Source organism: Arctopsyche grandis, chromosome 3, assembly GCF_051622035.1.
Source record: "Arctopsyche grandis isolate Sample6627 chromosome 3, ASM5162203v2, whole genome shotgun sequence".
In the NCBI taxonomy this organism is placed as follows: domain Eukaryota; kingdom Metazoa; phylum Arthropoda; class Insecta; order Trichoptera; family Hydropsychidae; genus Arctopsyche; species Arctopsyche grandis.
The window spans coordinates 13,308,365-13,332,125 of NC_135357.1; the positions used below are offsets into that span (position 1 = coordinate 13,308,365).

At 31.0% G+C, this 23,761-nt stretch overlaps 1 protein-coding gene across 1 annotated transcript in view; it reads right to left on the reverse strand.

Annotated features, from left to right (window-relative positions):
- Nucleotides 1-20,896, reverse strand: part of LOC143909118 (pyrokinin-1 receptor-like) — a 37,532-nt gene extending 16,636 nt beyond the window's left edge. The window contains 1 exon segment of the mRNA XM_077427020.1: nucleotides 20,564-20,896. Coding sequence (XP_077283146.1) covers nucleotides 20,564-20,881 — 318 coding nt within the window. The 5' untranslated portion in view covers nucleotides 20,882-20,896.
- Nucleotides 20,897-23,761: the final 2,865 nt, after the last annotated feature.

Genomic DNA, 23,761 nt, shown 5'->3' on the forward strand with positions numbered 1-23,761 from the left:
ACGTATCAAATCCTCCAATCCGAAACAAAACGGGTATGCAAAGACATTTGCATACATTTTAATAATCCGTATATTTTCCATTTGTTGGAATTTTCCTGAGCTTGTCGTTAATAAATTCTGAAATGAAAAATGGGATGTTTGCACAATGGAAGATATTCGCATTTAATATCTTCAACAAAAAAAAAGTAGCAATTGTGATGAAAATCAACGCCTAGCAGATTTCTAACAGAATTTAACAATATTGAATTTCAACAGTGAAAGCTTTATTTTTTTCATTATTTAATATTGCGGAAAGTCTTTTGAAGCAGTTTAATAAAGTTCCCTTTAATACGAGGACTCATTAAATAGCACTTTATCAAGTCGGGCTAAATTAACGTATCATCAACTCGGTCCAAACCCCCGGGTTCGAGTCTTAAAATGTTTATCATACGTCATTAGCCAATATCGACGGGGTAAAAATTCGAAACGGCGAAAAGTACCCTTTCTACTTTATAAAAAACGCGATTATATATTGTAAATTTTATTTTTGCTCCGAATTTTTCGCAACGCCTCGTAAGTGGTTGAAGCAAAACACTTTCACCCATAAAGATAAGGCCAAAAAAGACGTGGCTTTGTGAAGGCATAAAAACAAAATTAAAATACGACCTTCCCTTACACTTTTTAAGTCTTCCAGCAGCCCTGATGTCTTTTGCCTCTGCATTCACTTCCCCCCTTTACGTATATGTGTGCCCTTTGTCTTTGGCGTTATCGCGTCAAAGAGCCGTCCCTGAGAATATTTTCGGATGTCGAGAGCGATTTGATAGGGCTTCCTCTAGGGACCACTGCCGGATATTATAATGGACACTGCGTTAAATTAAGATATTTACGCCCCCTTTCGTGTCATACCACAAAGGAATCTTTTATGAAAATGTGCCCGATTAGCGAGGATTATAAAGATAAACGCGCTTGGTTTTTACGCTTGACGTTTATCTCGTCAAAAGTTAACTCGGATAATCAAAGTGAAAATGTATCAATCAATAAAATTTTCCCAACATTATTCATTCATGTTTAAAACGTATAAAACACATTTTTAATTGTATAATGAATGTGAGTCAAAATTATCGTTAATAAAAGTGAAAAGTCGTAAATTAACATGATATATTGCCAACGTTGAGAGTTGATGCGCATTTCATTTGTCTGCTTTTTAATTAAAAAATAAAAACAAAACTCTTTTGTTTTCGTTGAAAACAAATTCAATATTGTTCGTCGTATATATTATACTAGCTGAACCCGGCATGCGTTGTAATGCTACAATAACGCATGCAATTCGCGTTCCCGTTCCCGTTCCCGTTCCCGAAGCGTTCCGTTCCAGTTCCCATTCCCGTTCCCGTTCCCGTTCCCATCTGTCGGAAAAACGCAGGAGGCGAACATATTTAAAATTATTCAATTGTTTGTTTATTTTACCCTAACAACGCAGGTGGCGACACGAAAACATTTGAAATTATTGCGTTACAATGCCACTCGTTCCCGTTTTTCCCGTATCCGTTCCCGTTTTTGGGTGATTTCTTTAACAGAAACCACTGCGGACATACACACAATAACTCCTGTAAGTTTCATCGTAATCAGTTGAATGATATAGGACAAACATTGATTTATATATATATATATATATATATATATATATATATATATATATATATATATATATATATATATATATATATATATATATATATATATATATATATATATATATATATATATATATATATATATATATATATGTATATATATAAATCAATGTTTGTCTGTTTTTCCTATATCATTCATTTATAAATTTATAAAATCGGCTGATTTATTAATTGTATTAAAATATACAAACATTTATATGAAAATTGTGTTAAAAATAACACTGAGCAACAAAAATAATTTACTGATGTGGACACAAATTTGAATATGACAATGATTTTGTTGGTTTTTTCTCGTTTACAAGATATAAGCGTTTAATAAATGTGCAATTTTTACAGATATTTGGTTTTTGCAGTCTAACACAAAATCGAGTTTTTCTGTACCAAAAGTGAGTATTGGAATCCATATTCAGATGTTTTTTCCATTAATTGTGATTTTTTATTGCTTTAATCAATTATCCAGCAAATTTTAAAAGTCAATATACATTTTTCTTACACATTTTTTTCCGTGATATTATGAACTTATTTGACTAATTTGTCACGCTACCACCAAAAGTAGTAGTATTTTCAGATAAAATCAAAAAATAGTGAGGTTTAAAATAAACCCTTAACAACGTAGAACATATAAATATAGATAGTCTCCAATAAATGCATGATAAGCTCGAGACTAATGATCCCACTACTCAATTTTGGACAACAATACTAGATTTTGAGTGCAAAAGCCAAAAATCTGTAAAAATTGAGTTTTTTTAAACGCTTACATCGCATAAAAGAGTAGAAGCCGATAAAAACATTGTCATATTTGGATTTAGTGGGTTGAACTTAGTAAAGATTGATTAGCTTCTGCTCCGGTAAGAACGAAACGTGATTTTTTTTGTTGCTTAGTGTAATTTGTCCTTCTTTTAGTTCGTTCACCTTGTTTGAAATAAAATACTATAGCGCTAAAAAACAAGGCTTTAAAAGGACCATGGTTGAATGTGAAGGTTTTATTTGTTGTGTTGCGAAGATGGTCCTTTTTATGATTAATAGAATGTAAAAGTAATGGCCATTTCGTGTGAATGCAATATATTTTACGTTGGACATTCGTTGTCAAATTTATTTCATATGCTCGTACATAAAAAAAATTAAGTTAAAATTATTTTTCCATGGAAATATTAAAAATTATCTTCTTCGCAGCGTTGTCATAACTGAATTAAAAACCTTTGAAAATTCTTTTACATTAAATTAAAAGCAAGACATACCTAAGTGATTTATTCAAAGAGCAAGTTTCAATATTTGAAATTGAATTTCCCGCTTAAAAGATCAGATTTTAAGTTACAAACATTATTTACTACCCTATTAAAATACTTGTATATGATTCAAATCTAAGATGATCGCTTGGGGTTATAAAAAAATTCCTATATCGTATCACGCTATTATATCGAACCGTAAATATCCAACATAAACAACACAATCCCATAAAAAAATTGTTTATTATTTGTTGCTATTGAAACATCAATATTTATTTGATTTGACGTTTTTCCAACATATCGGCATTTTATAATATTGAAGCATATTTGTGTCCTTGTTTATTTGACCTAGAAAAACTGAGAGTCGAGTCTGAATATCTTCTTAAAGCGTGTTTCTGTTCAAACTTCACCACTTGCGACAGCTATATGAGAAAACCCCTTGAGGATCATCGATGTTCCAATAAATAGAACGTAGGGATGACATTTCAGATAAAATCCTCTATGTATTTGTTTGGTCGTTATTGTATTTCACACTTTCACAAAAGCGAATCTATTGTACAATTTATACCTACACTCAATACCAGCACTAATAAAAATATCATTTCCATCAACTTTTTCCATTCATATACAACTTCCCATTCATGTGTTCATACGTTTTAATGATTACTCTGTCTTCTCTACTACATTACTGATTAGTTAATCTGATACCTATTAGATTAGTTGCATGTTCCTCTCTCCGTACTGCCATTTTAATCTTGTTAATTTACATATTTGTCATATTGACTAATTCTCATCCATCTACATATATTTTCTCTCAATTTTGACCTAGTTATATTTCTAACTATCTTTTCATCCGATTATCTTTCGATTCACCAAACTTCAAAATATTCCATCATTATATCATAGTTTTTGTTAAAATCTTGTATCTCGCAGTACCGTAATAAATCATAGACGGGTTTTGAAAGGGCCTTCATATAAAAAAAAAGTAAAAATCCGGGAAATGCCGGGCATGTTTGTTTATCCACTATAAAATTCCAGTTTTTAATATAGAATCATCAAGCGCGTTTTAGAAAGAGTCAAAAGTCTTTTAGGTTTGTTCCCAATTATTAACCATTCGAGCAACGCCAGCACCAGCTGGAAAGTAATAATTTAATTTTCTTCATTTTTTATTTATTTTACCCTAGAAATGGAAATGAAAAAATAATCATGCTATAATTAGACGAATGCGTTGTTCCTACGCATTTCAAAAAACATTTTACAATGAAATTCACTGATATATGTATGTATAAACAATTAAATGGAATAACTTGTTTTCATTACTTTTGCATAAGAGATTTTCACTTATGTAATTACAAAATTTCAAATAAATTTTATATATTATATTTTACAGTCCAAAATCGGGCATGAGCTTATACACTCATCCTATATATGTACGTATGTTATGTTTCAGTGCAAGTGTACATTTACATAACATACTAGTTGGTTTATACACGAACCAATCTAGCAGTGTACACAAAATAATAAATTGATAATCGAACTAGTTTGTTCATGCCCAAAGTTTAAGAATTCTCAATCGTCCTCATCCTCTATGTACATACATACATATGTACATGTGTATGCTTACCCTAGGTTGCAATATTTTAAAAATAAGCGGAAATGGGAATTATAGCAACATTGTAATGTGGTTTCCATAGGATTTCCCTTTCCCTGGCATCGAGATCATTTTTTTAAAATTTGTTACGAAATTGATGTGTCTATTGTATTGAATAGAGCCGAACACGTCAAAGTGAAGAGTAGAATTTTGGTCAACGATTTGGATATCACGAGGATTTTTCAGCTATAATTAAAATTTCAAAGTTATGTCAAATTATATTATTATTTACATTACAAGATTTAAAGACAGAAATTATATAATAATATTAGTACAGTAACAGAACATTCACTTAATCGAGTGGGAGTCAATGCTGCGAAACTCAATAAAGATGAAATTACATTTTTTGGCCTCGTGGAGAATTTTTATTCTCTATTCTTGTACAGCCCCATACTTTGGAAAGTGATAAAAAAATACGTACCATCATCACTTCAAAGTTTGTCAAACACTAGATGGAATGAAAGAACAAACAAAAAAGCCGTGTGACAAATAATTAAACATTATCCCGGAGTACTTCAAGTATTAAATGTTTTTCTCGGAGAGCGATGGCTGTAAAATTAACTCCATCCACTCTAAATGAAATAAAAAATATTTCAGATCACATAACAGTGATTTGCCATAAAATTTTTGTGAGTATTAACGATATTAATGTCATTATACAAAATAAATCTATATCTTTTGCTAGTGAAGTTGCATTAATAAAAGATTTAGTTCAGAGATGCAGTACTTACGCAATTCATGGAAAACTATTTTCCAAGAAGGAAAATAAGTTTTCAATACCTTGCGAGTCGAGAGAAGAAACAGTAATGGAAAGCGGAAGGAAATATGTTGAAAAAGACAAAAATTACAGAATTGCTGTAATTTTTCCTGTTTTAGATTTTATTATTTGCGATTTGTAGCACAGATTCGATGCAGCAAATAAAAAAAATAAATTGTTTTCATCAATTTTGGACATACAATATTTAGATGAACACTAAATTTATTATAAAAGGAACAGTATAAATAAAAGTTTTTAACGAAGATTTTTGAGACGGATTAATAGACGAGCTTCTTCATTTAAAAAAAAATACACAACGCAGTTTTCGGAACAGAAAAAATGTCCTTAAAATTAATAAATTTAATAGGCCTAGAGCATGCTAGGATGTGCGGACCATGTATGTATGTATATCAAGTTAAAAAAAATCATTTAACAAAACACTAGTATGTTCATGAATGAATAGCAGTGAACAATTAGACTGTAACATATACATACATACATATGTATACGTATAAAGCGTACGATAGAAATCCATGTCAAGCATCGATTGAACACAACTTGAACTGAATTAAAAGAAAAACTTTGTATAAAGGCAGAGAGGTTAATGTGGCAGTGACTGATCACTGCCAATAACTAAATAATTGCAAAAAGTTACGACCGTGAGTGTGGTTTTGTTTCGGCTGTGGCCTGAGTTCCAAATTTCGATCGTGCAATAAAATTTTTACGACGAAAATCCCGAATGAAAAATCACCAAAGAACGCAGGTGTTCATTAACGACTTGCTGTGCTACGAGAATCGATGATCGCTGATACAAATTGGGTTTTGCCACGAAAAATTACACCATAATTAACGGAAAAAGAATCATCGTGGTGATATTTTTTTGGGTTAATGTGACGCAGTCGACATCGGCGCCATCTTTATTGCCCTACGCCATGTTGCTGGAAACATCAGGGTAAAGGGCGATAACTTCCAGGTTTATATTATAATTATATCAAAGGTTATACGAGCGCATTTTCAATATAATGTCGTACATAATGTGCGAATGATATATTAAATTGAGTGGAAAAAAGTCTTTAATTTTGCGGTTAATGAACTTTTTTGTATTTGATTTTTGGAAATTTTGATTGGGTTGAATATAATACGTTTATAAATACTTTTCCGTTGTTGAAATATGTGAAATCAATTGAAAATAATACGAAAGAGTCTAATTAATGCATGAAAGGAAACACATTTAATTAAAGGGAGCGGTCATAAGTATTCCCTTATAAAAGTTTCGTTTGATGTATAAATTTTACGCACGGTTTTTAATTGTTTTTTTCCCTTTTTGTAATAAATAATTCTTAGATATTCCCAGTCATTTTTTTTCCTATTCAAACAAAAAAAACGAAAAAGTATCATATTATTCAATAAAGAGAATGATTTGGGCGAATATTTTCCTGAAAATTCGTATGGCAAGCAAAACTCAATTGGGTAGAATAACATGAAAGAAATAACATTTGAGTTGAATTTCCAAATAGCAAAGACACTTGACAGGGAAACCATCAAGCATGATTGAAATTTTTCATATGGGTATAAAATATCATATAACTTGAATGCGCGTAATTTGATTGAAGGCTTTTTTTTATTTCAAACGTCAGAAACAGTCTCCTTAAATAAAAAAAAAATAAGAGCGCGTTCATAGAGTTTTCCAATATATATACACACATATACATATATATATATATATATATATATATATATATATATATATATATATATATATGCATATTTTTAATATATATATATATATATATATATATATATATATATATATATATATATATATATATATATATGTATATATATATATATGCATATTTTTAATATATATATATATATATATATATATATATATATATATATATATATATATATATATATATATATATATATATTTATATATATGTAGGAATGATTTTTAAACGAGCCGTAATTGTGGTTGGTCAAACTGCAAGGGATAAAGTATGAGTGTGGTATGCATGGAAAAGACCGGATGCGTGTTGTTATGGTCACTTGTTGGAGAACAGGCCCGAAGAGATGTGTTAATAAATACATAGTTCTGACTTAATCTGTGTTTCACTTGGAATCCTTCACATCCGGATCCTATATATATATATATATATATATATATATATATATATATATATATATATATATATATATATATATATATATATATATATATATACGTATATATATATATATATATATATATATATATATATATATATACATATATATATATATATATATATACCGGAAATGGTACCTCTCCTTATAGGTGTCCTTTTTCTTTTTAAGTTTTTGAATTAAATTATCTCCCAAACCACTCATCAAATCGGACTGAAATTTCTTACTTGTAATAGAAATTATTAATATTATACCAGAATATTTTTTCCTACATCGAAAGTAGTACTTTTCATTTAGAGAATCAAGATTTTTTGTGTTTCTAAAAAATTAAATCCTTTAATTTATTGAACTGAAATTTTATGTATAAAAGTTGGTAAGCATCCGTTAACCAGAGGTGGCAGTGTACTCTTGTTCAATTTTTTTTCCACTATGTTTTTCGACCCCTTTAACATGTGTGCTCTTCACATAAAAATTCAAGTATAATTTTTGTATCAATGTGATGAAAATATTACTAAATATAATAAACCGGAAGCGGGAATTTTTCCTCTTAGAAAATAAAGAAAAAGTCAAAATGTTGTGACAACGATTCTTTCCACGCCCTGAACATACTTAGCTGAAAATTTATATTTATATTCTTTTTGTACTAACGTAGAGTTTATAAGGTTTTGGTCGGAATTCGTAAGCCGGAAGTAGAACTTTAGTCTTGTGTAAGTTTTCCTACATTTGTGTTCAATTTGTATTGAAAATGCTCATAGCCGGTATGTGTGAACGTGTATGTACATATATACATATGTACATACATATATTCGATAAAACTAATCAATACATTTTCAGATGTGTTTGATTAAATCTTAGAAATTTATGGATGTGAACCGAAAATTTAAAGAATGTGGCCAAACTCTCAAAATTAGTACGCCAATATGAGAGTATTTTTTGCGTGAAACATCGGGAGAATTTGCAAAATGCAATTGAACGTTTTTGAAATATTAAAACATGCAATTGAACCTTTTTTTCTTATACATTTGAAATCCCGGTGCTAGCACCGGGATCCCGGGATCGAAAATTCCCAGCACCGCAATCCCGGTGCTGAAGTAACCTTACGGGATCCAATTTAAATAAATACATCAATCGTATATCGAAATAACCATAAAAACAATAAAACAAAATTAATTGCCGTAAGATAAACATTGAAATCATCAGATTCACTTTAAAAACCGTACCCGAAGTACGAGAGTGAGTCTTTGTAAGAATTCAGTGAGCCCAGTTCAGACCACGCCAGTATATTGCGAGCAAAAGATGTTAATAGACAGGTTTTACTTATTTTTATATAACATACATATACAATTAATTAATTTTTTAATTATAAATTTATTTATTTTTTCAACTACTCAAATACTATCCAATGTCAAGTGCGAGGTATGCGAAAGGTTCGATGACTTTCAGTGCCTTGATTCAAATTTAAACATTCAAAACAAAATGTCACATGAATTTGAAATATGCTTTAAACCAGTATGGATACCAAAAAATTCAAAATACTCATGTTTGTATGTACATATACATATGTACACAGAAGACTTGAGCACAAGATCCTAAAAAATATTCGAATCATTGAAAAATGTAAATGAATCCTACTGGATTGAGATATAAAGGAGCATTTAAATGTTCTGCCGGTCCTAAAGGTTAAAATAAACGAATCACGCGGGAGAATGACGGCATGATGGTACAAATACACAACGACGTAGGGAGGCCGCTCTCGAGGCACGTGCCATTCTACAAACATCTGTGACGTTCTGCAACCCCTTCGTAGCCCATACCTTTATAGTACAAACAGACATAAATAATCGTGTCTTTACCTTTATAATAGGGTGGTAAAACCGTCTGGCTAGCATATTTGATCTTACACATATTACCTTTCGAGGTCGCGGTCATCGGAGAGATTTTCCGTCAGCAGGTGTCTCAGGTACTTGACTTCCCGCGTGGTTTTAAGATAAATGCAATTAAAGAAATATTGATCGTGATGAACTGAATCGTCATCATCATAATTAACTTATTAAAAAGATAAACAGCCCCTGTACTTCATACTAAAAATATGTTTCTGGATTTGTTTTAACATGTATATTTTTAGTATATTTAAAAACGCATTATATAAATTACTCATAATTTCAGCCAAATTTTTTTTTAAAATACAATTTAAATTACGTATGTATGTATCATAGCGAACGTTAAACTCCAACCGTATATATGAAGGTGTATAATGACGTAGCACGGTCATAAAGGATAATTACCGTTTTAAATACAAAATTTGTTTTCATTAGTTTCGTATTAAAAACGGAGATGGGGGATTGTCCATTAGATTTTCCAATTTTCTTTTATTGCAACCCTCGGACGGGCCGTTTGACCGCGCCGTAGTCGAACTCCAATTACGCAAAAGAACTTTAACCGTTAATTACATCTTTAATCGGTACGAAAACCTCACATCTGGATAGTGTTCGCTTACCTGCGAAACAATCGCATCTGATATATGTACATAAACGTTTCACGAGACCAATAAACATTATTAGTCGACAATAATCGAGATTTAATATCGCCTTTGTCGGCTCAAATTGTGCGTTAACGTTTTCGCCTGCCAAAAGAACGGCAATTCGTCCCGCTTATTAATATTCGACTTGCGACATTATTTATGTTTTTAGGGGAGTATGAAAAAATGCCACATTAAAAAATATTTATAATGGCGCGTTATAAACGCGATTTATCGACTGTTGAAATTTAATCAAATTTATTGGTTGTAATTATGTATATTACACGGTGAAGTAGACGACATACGATGATTCATCCAATTTTAATACTGCATTACTCATAATACATGTAAATCCTTTAATCTAGCGCACTATGTACTAAATATTTAGTACGTGACCAACCCATGACTATATCTATATATTAAGAAATATAAAAGTATAAAAAACAAAATTCAATAGTGGAAAATACACGTTCACACATACCGGTTATGAGAGTATTTTTAATACAAATTAAGCGCTAATTTTAGGAAAATTACACAAGACAAAAGTTCTACTTCTGGCTGTCGGATTTCGTTCAAAAACTTTTTCAATATTAAGTATTATAAAGATAAAATATCAAGGAGATAGAAACAATATAAAAGGTCAAAATAAAATATTGAAATACTGTTTTAAAAAAAACTTCAACTTCCGGCTTACGAATTCTAGCCAAAACCTTATCAACTCTAAGTTAGTACATAAAGAATACACATACATATATATTTTCAGCATGATACGTTCACCAAATTTAATATATAACTTGGTATTAAGCTTAAAAATTTGAAAAAAAATGACGTCGTATCGATAAGCATTTCAGTACCTCATACAAAGTCCCCCCCCTACCCCCCCTACCCCCCACATACACATTTTTTTCTAGATCATGAAAACGTGATCAGTCGAATCATTCAAAATCTTGAGTTAGAATTTTCGCACAATCACAAAACTTCATAGATCAAGTAAATATATGTATATATGTAAATAAAGATCATCCATCTCACACCATACATTTTCCTAATTTCGTCCACCCATCTTCAATGCAGTATTCCTTTTACACTTTTTCATTCTCTCGGGTACCATTCTAGCGCTTCTTTTGTCAAACTTTTGTCCATTATTCTTGCCAATATGTCCACTACCCTTATCATAATTCTTATCCACGTATTCGACTTCCTGTCTTTCATCGTTATGCCGAGTATACAGCGTTCCATACGTCTTTGAGTGCATTGGAATTTGTATAGCATCTTGGCTTTCGATGTCCATTTTTCCAGGTTTCACATCCATATGGCGCCATCATCCCCAAAGGGCGGCGGTTAAGTTTGCATTGCCCACAAAAAATGGTTCACTATTGTCCTTCAAAGCAAGAGAGCAAAAAAAAATGGGCAATGAAAACTTGACCTCTGGTTGAAGATCTTTTTCTTCAGGCAAAGTGGCATTTTTATGAGATATACATATGTATAAGTACAATAATATTAGATTTACATGTTACATTTTTCATATCACGGTTCCTCACAAATTCAGTAATTCTGCCTCAAAACTAATAGGTCTAAATTCATAATCCATTCATATTGTATGATGCGTCATTTGGCAATGCACTTTATGTACATCAACCAGAAGTCGTCGATAGCCAAATGCTTTTATGTCCAAATATAATTTGTTTATACGTAGTAGCTACAGTTTAACTTGTTTTGATTGCAAATATTGCGGCTGGCCATTTGTGCGTTCTCCCGTACCACATTTACGGCTCCCGGGAAACGGGAAATGGCCCCGGGACGTTTCCGCGTCTTATTAGATTAGCGGCCATCGTCGCCGGGAAACACCACGAGTCCCGCACATAATCTCCCGACAATATCGAATCCGAGGATTAAACTTCAAAAGCCAAGCCGGAACGACCTCGCAACAAGCTCAACTTTCTTTAGAATAATCGGAAATGGAGTTTCAGGAATGCTTTGCCTCAATTAAGCTTACAAAATTTTCCACACTCCATCAGGGTCATTAGGTTACTTTGAAGTCCTTTGAATGTGTTTTTATTTGTGTTTACACGCTTTTTTTAAAACCTATATTTGCACATACATATGTAGGTAAGGCTTACATTTGAAGCTAATTCTAAATAAAATATAAATCTTCGCTCCATTCTTAAAATGTACCACGTATTTTGACAAAAGTAACCAGAAAATATCTAAAACACAATCGCAGTATTCTTTGTGCTGATGTATGTATTAGGCAGCAGTATAGCTTGGTGGTTGCGTTAATGGTAACTACCGAGAGGCTCCCGAGTTCGAGCCCCGAGTTGACCTTGATGGAAATGAATTTATTCTCAATATTTATGCAGTGCTGCTGGTCAGACTTGGATATTTGTGACTCCAAGTCGATTGTTTTCTTTCAGAGTCTGCCAATTTATATGATTTCGTTGATGAAACGGCTCCTCATCAAAATTGACGAAACCATCCTACATTCTATTTGTCAACACTATTTGAATATTTTTTCAAATTTAAAATCTATAAATTTATATATGTATACGTTTAACACCATATGTGACGCTTAGAAGCAACCCGTAATGGCATTATGGTAAAATATAATTTTATAATAGAAATAGAAAAGAAAAGAAGAAGAAATTAGATAAATGTATTCAGATAGATGTACATACATATGTATATTCATACATATTTACATATGTAAACAAATACCCAATCCTGCCGAATCCAGCACAAAAATTGATGTCTTGTTTTGGCTCTACGTAGATTTGGCTGAATCTGTTATTTCTGATATGAACACAATATACATATGTACATATATGTACATATATATTTATATGTATAGTCTGATATACAAAATTTCATGAGTAATGAATATCTTGACCAATATTTACAATTATATCTTTCATAATAAACATAATCCTGATCAAGAATAATATATGTACATATATGTATATCTAATCTCGATACAGTTTCAACGATCTCGTTAATAATATTATATCTAATTTTCATTATTCTTTTTACTTATATACAAATATGATTTATTTCAAATTGTAAGTGTAATAAATGTTTTAGAAAATATTACTATTATCTCTCCTGCCCCGATGATTTTTTAAAGAAAGCAAATGGAAGGTCACAACTAGGGCTACCAAATATTTGAATTATTCGAATATCGAATAGTAAACTTAAAATTATTTGGATGAAATTTAAATAAGTTCAAGCTTTCTTAAGTTTCTTTCAAGTTTTTTAAATAAGTTCAAACTAAGATATCAACAAAATTTTAATATGGTTCATCAAATAGAATCAAATGTACTGTAAATCGAAAGAAAAAAATCGTATAAAAAGTATTCGAATACACATATTTGGGACCCCTTATTCCAACAACAAAAAGATTGGGCTGCTCTGATAAATGTACGTAATTATATGTATAAAATACAATATAATTTGTTTATAATATATCGAATCATATACATTTTGCATATTTTATGCGAAGTAATTAAGATTTTAATATTTATTTTACATATTTAATAGTCAGATTTTTACCCGACTTTTAGAAATCAATATTGTTTATCAATTTAAAGATGATACACGGAAAAGTTTGTTTGAGATTTTATTTTTTTTTCTGTGTTTTGAACCCAGTACAAGTGTAAAAGCCTAGTTAAGTCATTGGAAACAATAATTTTACATGTATGTAATCTATATCATGAATATTAAAGAGATTATTATTAGATTTTATTCTATTTGAGTGTTAAAGTATGATTTTTAAACTTAAGAGATTTGAAAAGTTATTAAGAAAAAGTAATAAGAAAGCATCATTAAATTATGAAACGTATAAAACAGAATGGATGAAATATGTAAGTGAATAAAATTGAAGAGGTAGTGGATGCCAAAACGTTGAAATAATTTTCCAAATTCCAAATTTTATTTTAGCATGTAAATTGTGTTATGATAAAATATGTATAACGTTAATAAATAATCTAGCGACGGATGAAAAAGTTTGAAAAATTTAAGCTGAAATATTAACCCGTTTATATTTAATATCGCATAGCTTCATACCAAAGCATCCAAGTATAGTGAATGTTTAACTTTGAGGGAAACTATTCGAAAATTTCACATAATATACATAGGTATTATATAACCTCAAATATTTTCATAATTCAAAAATAAAGCACTGATAAACGAAATTAATACGCACGATAAAGGCAGTTGTAAAATGCATCGTAAAACTCGTTAAGCACTTTCCAAAGTGAGTTTATTGCAGGAATCGGTTTTATTATGCGCCAATTTACACAAAATTACAGCGTCGAACAATCGAATATTCACTATAAAACCTCGACAATGGAATATTTCCAGAAATTTTCGACAGCACAATAAACAATGCCACAGTGGAACAGTATATAACCGTTCGCTTTTTGTTTCGTTTCGTTTTCATAAGCTGACAGGTTCAAAATTTGCATGCACATGTGCAAAAAGTTGGCCGAATTATCCAACCTAGCGTGAACCCGTTAATGCGACTCGCGCGGCGGAAAATTCGCGCGGAAACGAAGAAAAATGTGTTCGGGGCGAAATGTAAACGAAATTTTCCGTTTAAAGTAGGTTTAGCTTCTCGCCTGTTTTATCTCGCAAAAACAATAGGAAATTTTACGTCACATCCCTCTTTCTCGTGCAACGGAAGTTAACATTCTAGAGGCGTATTGACAAAGGCCATTCGCGTGATGCGTAAGCGGATCCGGCCTTTTTTCGTCGCTCGCAAGAAAGGATATCTCATTAGAAATGTGCTTTCATTGACCGTCAGTTTTTGCTCTATAGGGGTCTTCTATACTTGTGAGTTACATTAGGGGCTGAACCAGCCTCCGAGCACGCAACCGTAAATCAATGAACCCGGAAAACACCAGTTTCGACAGCGGTAATTTCAACGTTCGAACAATTTATTCTACCATCCGACAAAATTTAGACGTAGTATTTCCAAAATAGATTTTATAACTACTATTAATGATATATATCCATACTAATCCATTTTGAGTGGATTGCCAAACCACACAGTGTAGCCGTTTTATGATCTATGCAATCAATATATATAGCAAATCAATGCAATCAATATTTTTAAAATAAATTTTGACCTTTCCTTTAACGCTCACTTTGTTTTAAAAATGCTATATATCTTAAACATTGTGGCGCATATTATTTTTTTAATTATTATATTTGTATTCAGTAGGCAAAAATATATCAGAAATGTTTCATTTAAATGATGATACTTATACACTAGTATAAATAAAAATAACTGATCCAAAATCTCTTTATAAATGGAAATGGAAGTTTAACGAACATAATAATAAAATCATACGACACGAAAACATACCCAATATTTAATCGGCATAGTTCTTTATCAACTTTATCAATAAAATTATATCGCGCACTCATATTACCATTATGAACCTATGCTTCACTTGTATGGAATAACGCCTCGAATACTAACCTTTCCAAGCTCCAAATAATACAAAATAAATCCCTAAAAATAATTTATAACACACTCATATATGTATACTGACATGAAAAAACTGCAAGCCATAAATACTATTCCGTTAGTTACAGACATTACTAACAAACTAACCAGTAGATTCTATGACAGAATCACTAATAACCATAATTTATAATACACTTGTGAAGAGTCTCGGTAAACATATTGTATAAACTCAGATTATCTAGACACAATCTACTTTAGATCGTCGACATTTTCGAGTCTTTAATTAATATTATGTATTAGATGTGTTATGAGCAGACTACAGATACAGACCGTGCTTTTTCCAGGAATCGGGGCGGTTTCGCTATATTTACAAAGCTAGAGTACAAAAAAAAAGGTTCGGCGAACCTTTAACAAAGCATTTACAACAATTGAACAATAAACGGCGCGCTCTGGGTTCGGCCACTAGTTATGAACAATGGTGTCACCCCAATTTTGGAACAACGGGTTTCCAATTTTTTTTCCAAAAAATTTATTTTGAAAAAATATATACATATTTTTTCGTCCAAAGAAAGCACTATTACATGAAAGTTCATTAAATTTTCAACATTTGTATAGTTTTTGACAAAAATTCTATAAATTTTGGAACAACCGGTTCCCAAATTTTTATTTATTTATATATATAATATATTTCGATAAAATGTATTTTCTCTTTAGCTGCTATGTAATATATTGCGACTTTTTCGAAGTTGTAACCGTCGACAACAATTTTCTAGATTTGTATAATTTTTGAAAAAAATTATATGAATTTTTAGATTTCTAACGGGTTTCAAAAGCCGCGCCAGATTCTGCTGTCAGTGCAAGTTACGCTCGCGCGTTATCTCGGTAGGGAGTACATAGTATCTATCTGTTTCGATTTGGCTTTGTTTGATGTCGAATTGATAACAAAAAAAAATATATTAAAAGAAAAACCATTCTAAAAATTTTCGCATATATGTAGGTGATAGAAAAAGAAAATTTAAATATTAAAAAATAAAAAATAAAAATAACAATAAAATAAGATAATTAGAAAAAACATAAAAATAACAATATTATAAAAATAATAATATAATAAAAATTCGCAATCACAATTACCGATTTACAACAATGTTAAGCATCAAAAAACAAATTCGCAACAATCACTCTAGCTTGGTTTGTATTAATATTACATAAATACATAAGTCAAAATCACAATTGGTAGAAATGAGTGTATTGATAGTGGAGCTTGTACACCCGATGAATGAGCTTCTTCCATAATTAGAAAATATATTAGGCATGTAAAGGAGCTCATTACATCTGGTCGTTCTATTAGGCACACGCAATGATAGTCTGCTCAATAATTGAGGACAGTCGATCGAGTCGTTGAGGATGTTCAAAGTTGTTAAGATGTGAGCTATCTCCCTTCTTTTGACAAGTGGAAACAGATGTTGACACCTACAAGCATCTTCATAGAATGCATAGGATAATCCAAAACGGCTGCCGATGTTCCTCAAGAATCTTTTCTGGATGCGCTCCAATCTGTCTCTTGCACCAGAGTACTCTGGGTTCCAGACTTGGGATTCAAACTCAACAAAACTTCTAACGTTTGTACAATATAATAGTTTGCATGATTTGGAGCATTTGGAGGACCGGATGACGAACCTGAGAGCCCTCGACGCTCGAGCTACAACATTGTCAATATGTTTACTAAAAGAGTTTAAGATGACTCCCAATCCCTTATTTCCGATACCCTTATGAGTCTATGTCCGTTGATTGAATAAGGAAAATCAACTGGATATAGTTTTCTGGTGAAGGATATGCAGGAGCTTTTTGCGACATTAACTTCTAACTTATTTAGGCTGCAATAAGCCTCCAGCCAGAACAAATCATCTTGCAGGTCTAAAGCATCATTACGGGTGTCTATTCTCTTGAATATCTTCATGTCATCATGAGATCGAGGTGATTTCTGAATAATTTGTTTGTTTTCAGTGAGTTTTAAGTAATTTCGATACACAATTGGCCAAATATCCGTTCAACCAAAAGTCCGTCGACATAATGTCCGTTCGGCCAAGTGTCTATTCGGTCAAAAGTCCGCGCACGGCGCCTAGTAAAAATCCGTATCTTAGTACATATGTACATATGTACATGTCATGAGGTACAAGTTTGCTTACGTGTGAAGAACCTACAACGAAACTTAATAAAAATTTATTAACAGTATCTAAAAGTTCAAATATAGTATGAAAATATAAAATGAAACAAAAAGCTGGTTTTACGAAATTTTTTAAAACGAGAATGTCTAAGCAGATCCACAAACGGCTACACTGTGATATCGTATGGAATGTGTGATGAATGTTTTATGTTCCAAGGTTTGTAGTGGAACCTTTTTCTTTTATCTGAATATCATAATCGGAAAAAATATATTTCATGTTCAATTATTTTAAAAATTTATATAATAATTAACTGTTGGCATATTTTAATAATTGGTTTCGGTCGTATTGTATAGTTTCTAATGATTATTTTTATCAAATATGAAACTACATATATCCACGTGGCTTTGGGATTTTTTACATTTTAAATTACTTATATTACTTTGTAAAATTGGTAAATATTTAAACATGACATTTTCATCATGATATACATACATACATGTACATAAGTATAATAAATATAGTTGGCCCGAATAAAGTCGTTTACTAAAACTGAGAAGATATTATATTTGTGCACAGAAATTGAAAATACACACATATGTATGTATGTACATATGTACATAGTTCATTATTTTGAAACCATCTTCAGTTTCTGGGAAAATAAACATAAAATCTATGAATCACTCTTCAATATCATAAATAATTAGTACTGAAAATAAATATTTTGAACTTTTTCCTCTTATTATTTCAACATTAAAATAAGATGATACTATCAATTTTAACATGAAATATAATGTTTAAAGTCGCCAATGATCACTGAATCGGTAACTATTAAAATAGACTTGAGATGTAGCTACATGTGAGCATAATTTTTATTGAATGATAAGCTTTCTAAAATCAAAAATCAATACAAAATTTATATTACGTTATTTGGGATTAAACATGACAAAACTTTTCAAATCATGCCACGGTTTCTTAAAGACCGTAACGCATTTCCTTTTCACATTGCAGTTAAGTTTATTAAAATGACTTCACTTTTAGTGTCATTAAAAATATCTACTATGTAAGAATAAATAGATAGGAGTAAATACTGAATATTATTACAGCTACACATACACTTTGTATTATATTACATTTGCAAACATGTTTCGACGTAGGTAAACATTAATTTTATGAATATATATTTCTCCTACAATTTATTTCAAAATTTTTAAACTACGCACTTCAACACAACGTCACACGCTACAGTGTGGTCGTTTGCAGATCTGCCTAGATATTCACGATTTTAATATTTTCCGAAAAACTATTAAAATATCATCATTATATATTTTTTAATATCTGTATTTTGATTTAATGTTAATAAAATTTTACTTAGCCGTATCAAAAGTCTGCCACACTTGATCGAACTTGTGGTTCATGCAACGACATATGTACATATGTAGATTCGTACTTGGTGCGTTTATAACTTCCAGATAGGTCACTTAAGATCTAAACGAAAGTTTTATTCATAAATTTTTGATTTAAAATTACTAAAATTATCAAGGTTTGTTCTAACATATATTAAAAGTTTAATAAAAATATAATTACTTTTGTAGAAATTTTGATTAGAATATCCACCCCCGAGTTGCATTTTTTTTTGTAAAAATCTTAAATTTCAACAAAGTTTTTAAAATAGACCTCCGCTCGACTCTGCCATGATTTCAATCAATTATTAAAGTTGTATTCAGCTATAAAAAACTGCAAAAATTTGGTACCACAAATTACTAAAAAGTCTTCATTTTTTACGTTAAACTTTTATCTTTATTTTGTCAATTGCTACACCGATAAACAAATTTTGAATCACTGAAACACAACTTTTCTAATATATTTTTCCCTCTGATTACCAGTATGACAATTAAATATATATCAATCGTAAAGTTTTTCTACGCAAAGTTAATTCTGTCTGGAAGTAAACTACCACTTCCGATCAATAGCATTGTATTAAAACGTGACAATATCTGAACCCTTATATTAGCCAGCAGCATGGCTCGGTGGTTGATTGATTGATTGAGGTGCTTAGTATCAACGCAACGAGAGGTGCGTAGTATCACCGGATTCAATCCCGTGAGCTGACCGCGATTAAAAATAATTTATTCTGAGTATAATATTTAATGCTGCTGGCCGGACTTGGATATTTGTGACTCGATCGTGAAGTCGATCGTTTCCTATCAGAGATTGTCAATTTTTCTGATTTCATTGTTGAAGCGATTCCTCCATCAAATTGGCAGAAACCATCCTACCCACTACGTCAAAACTATTTAAATACGATTTTAAAAATGTATTATCTATAACATATGTAGATGTCTCTCTAATTCTTATATATATATATATATATATATATATATATATATATATATATATATATATATATAGTATTTGTATTATGATTATATGGTTTGGTCACAGTGGCATATTAGAATATTCTGTAATATCACTGTGGCTAATATTTAAATAAATAATGCTTCGAAAATAAATTTTTAGCTTATTATGTGCTACAGTTTTTGAGATATAGCGTTTTTAAAACAAAGTGAATGCGTGTATAGGCAGATTGGCAAACGGCCACACTGTGCGCTGTAAAGCTTCAAAAGGTGAAGATGTAAAAGCTTTTCAAAAGGATAACATACATATTAAATACTCTCATACATTGTAACGGAAAATGCGGTGAGTACGAATGAGTAAATTAACAATAAATTATTCATCCTTTATCCATTTATACTAAAATAATATTGTGCATAAGTAAATTTATTACATACGAGTATAATTTTCTCTTGAAAATTTATTAAAACGTACGAAAACCAACGAATATAATGTATTTCAAAAACCTTGGTTTTTCGAATAAGATTATATTCGAAATCATTTGACTTTTTATTTATATATGTATTTTTAGTGTTTGAATCCACATACCTGAGGTACAGCGAAGCACATGGCGAACACCCAAATACCCATGATGAACTTGATTGCCCTGGACAACTTGGACATGGTATGAGACAGGAACGGATGACATATAGCCACGTACCTCTCGACTGTGAAAGCAGTGATAGTCAAGACAGTAGCATTGGCTGAAGTTTCAGCTGCGAAGCCCTGCAGTATACAGAAAGGCTCCCCGAAGATGTAAGGGTACTTGGACCATATGTAGTACATCTCCGGTGGAAGTCCGCAAATCAACAGCAACAAATCCGACACAGCCAGACTGAACAAATAATAATTGGTCGCCGTGTGCATCGACTTGTTCCGAGATATCACAATACAAGTGCTCACATTTCCAATTACACCAGTGATGAAAATCAGAGCGTATATCACTGTTATGGGAACTACTATGTAGAGTGGATCTCGCACAGGTCCCCATTCGACATCGATCTTTGGAGATGTCGATATGTTTTCGGAGTAGTTCATAGAAGGGCTGTTTTCAGTGTTTGAAATGTTGTACAATCCAAAGTAGTCGGCCAAAGACGACGACTTGTCGCCAAAGAGTTCCTCTTGAGAGGCCATGGCTACTATACTGGATTGTTCTTCACATGCCACGTTGAGACGGAATTCAATTTCGCACTAGTTCACCGAATCGATAATCGAAAACAAACATGATATTTCCTCAATATCAAGCCGAAAAATTACGAGGACTCCTTCACTGAGATCACTGGATTGATGGTCGTCGTGAAAAAGTGGACTTCACATCACGTTATGTAGTGTTTAGTTAAAAATGCTATTTGGTATTCTGCGCACGAGGGTAGATAGCACTCATGTTTGTCATACATTCTCTCCTGAATAGTGGGGGTGGTTCAAATGTGAATGCCGAAAGAATTTATAAATATTTTCACCGCACAAAGGCACATTTAAATACGAAGGAATTCACAAATTATATTGTATTGAGCCGCTCTCGCGTCATGAACATCTGAAAGAAAGAAAAAAGACAAAATGTTAATTTATATGCATCATTTTCGGTGTCTGCAAATGAAATGCTATATATGTATGTACAGTGAAAATAATAATGCCACTGGTGATGACATGAACAAGTGCTGCCTCAGAAATCTTAGTGTCAATCTTGTTTATAAATTACACAGATCAAGGGTAAGTACACAGTATTATATAGGCACTCGAGATGATCAAAAACGAAAGGAGACAGTCTTAAATTAACCCTAGACACATCGTTTGTTTGCCAAATATCGACTTTGACATTTTAGAATATAAATAACAACGAACTGATTTTCACTATCAAAGAAACCATTTGTTACTTTTTGATTATTTCTTCGGTTCACAATACTTCTTACTTAATTATAATTAATATTTACGGTGTATACTTAATTAAACGAGAGCAAAACCGGAAGAAGCCTAAGTGAAATATTGAACTGAAAAGCAATTTTCAAACTTTCATTAAGTTTCCCTTATAATAAAATGTGAGTTATGTAAAATAGCCATGATTTATAAAGAGCATTGTATTACATATTCTGAGTCCTTCCCTTCCAGTATAATATAGTCGTAAAATACAGTATTTTTTCGAATAAAATAAGTATATTTCACGCCTCTAAGTAATGTAACTTTATACGATTTGTGGGATTGAAGTATTGATTTATGAGACGTAAGCTATTATAACATTCAAATGACCAACGATGTATCTTTATACATCGACACTGATCATTTTTATTTTGCAATATAAATATGAGAAATAATGATATATAATAAATTGAAATATTAACAAGCAATGCTTCAGTGAACATATACATATAAACTTTTAAATTTGATCGACATTCTTACTTCTAAAAAAAATAGACTACACCAATAAATTTTTTTCGGAAATTTTATCTGCGAAAACTTTTTTATGTAGCGCCTTAAAAGTTTCAGACAGCCATCTGAAAATAAACAATTATTAAGATCACAGCATTAAAATCTTGTGCTTGTATGGAAAGAAGAATTATTCATATAAAATTAAATTATTGAATGAAGAACGAAATGTAAAACTGAACTTTCTTTGGCATGTTACTAACACGATACAGATTGCACACCGCATATAAACTACATTGTTTGTTTTAAAAACAATGATTAAACGTGTGTTAGTTTGAAAAGTTTAAAGTTTACTTTATGTAAACATTTCATGTTGATTTTAAATTGTTACATTGTAAAACAGTGCCAGCAGTTTATACACATTTTACAGACACTTAACTATTTTTACACCACATGTGGTTTCTCTTCATGTTTTCAAAGCGATACTTACAATTTACGAAGGTAAAATTAAATACAGGATTGAAAGGATTCTGCAGATTACTCACTGTGCGATAAACAACACGGTATCGCATAGTTATAGTAGATATATAAATTCATACATATATTAAGTCGACACATTGTTTTGTAGCCTGCAATTTCAGACCGTAACTCAGCGTGCCTGAAACTGTTGGATGCACAACAATGCAACTTCACCAACTGCACTATATAATCTAAAATAGTATCTGATTTAGTAGAACCGTAATTTAATAATGAAACTCTCGTCATGACCATATATTACATTATATATGGCCATTGACGATCAAAGCCAACTGACGCACCTGTGAAATATATTATATTATATTATAAACAAAGCGATACATGTTCATACACACTTGGATACTGGCAATATTTTAACCTGAAAATATTTTGTTAAATATAAAATAAATACATTTATAAATATGCGTCAAAGTAGAATCAATTTTGGTTGGAAATTTTTTGTATGTATTTACATAGGTATATAAGGTATGCCGAAAATGTATGAATATTAATACATTTTTGGTTCGATGTGAAACGATGGTCCTAATAGTACCACGACAGCAAATTTGAATTTTGAAGGGTGCAAAATACGCGTCAGATGTATGTAAATGATGTGAGGTGTATCGTAATTTTGAGAAAAATCTGTATTATCGAACATTCTACAAGGTTGCAATACTATGCTAATTTTTTTTATAAAAATAAATTAATCTTTTGAAATATGAATAAATTAAATGAATGAGTTAATAATAAAATATATATGTACTACGCCATTCAAAATAAAATCTCGTATTATAAAAATATACGTACATATGTATATACTATATGTACATATACATATGTATGTTCATATGAATTATGAATATTTATAGC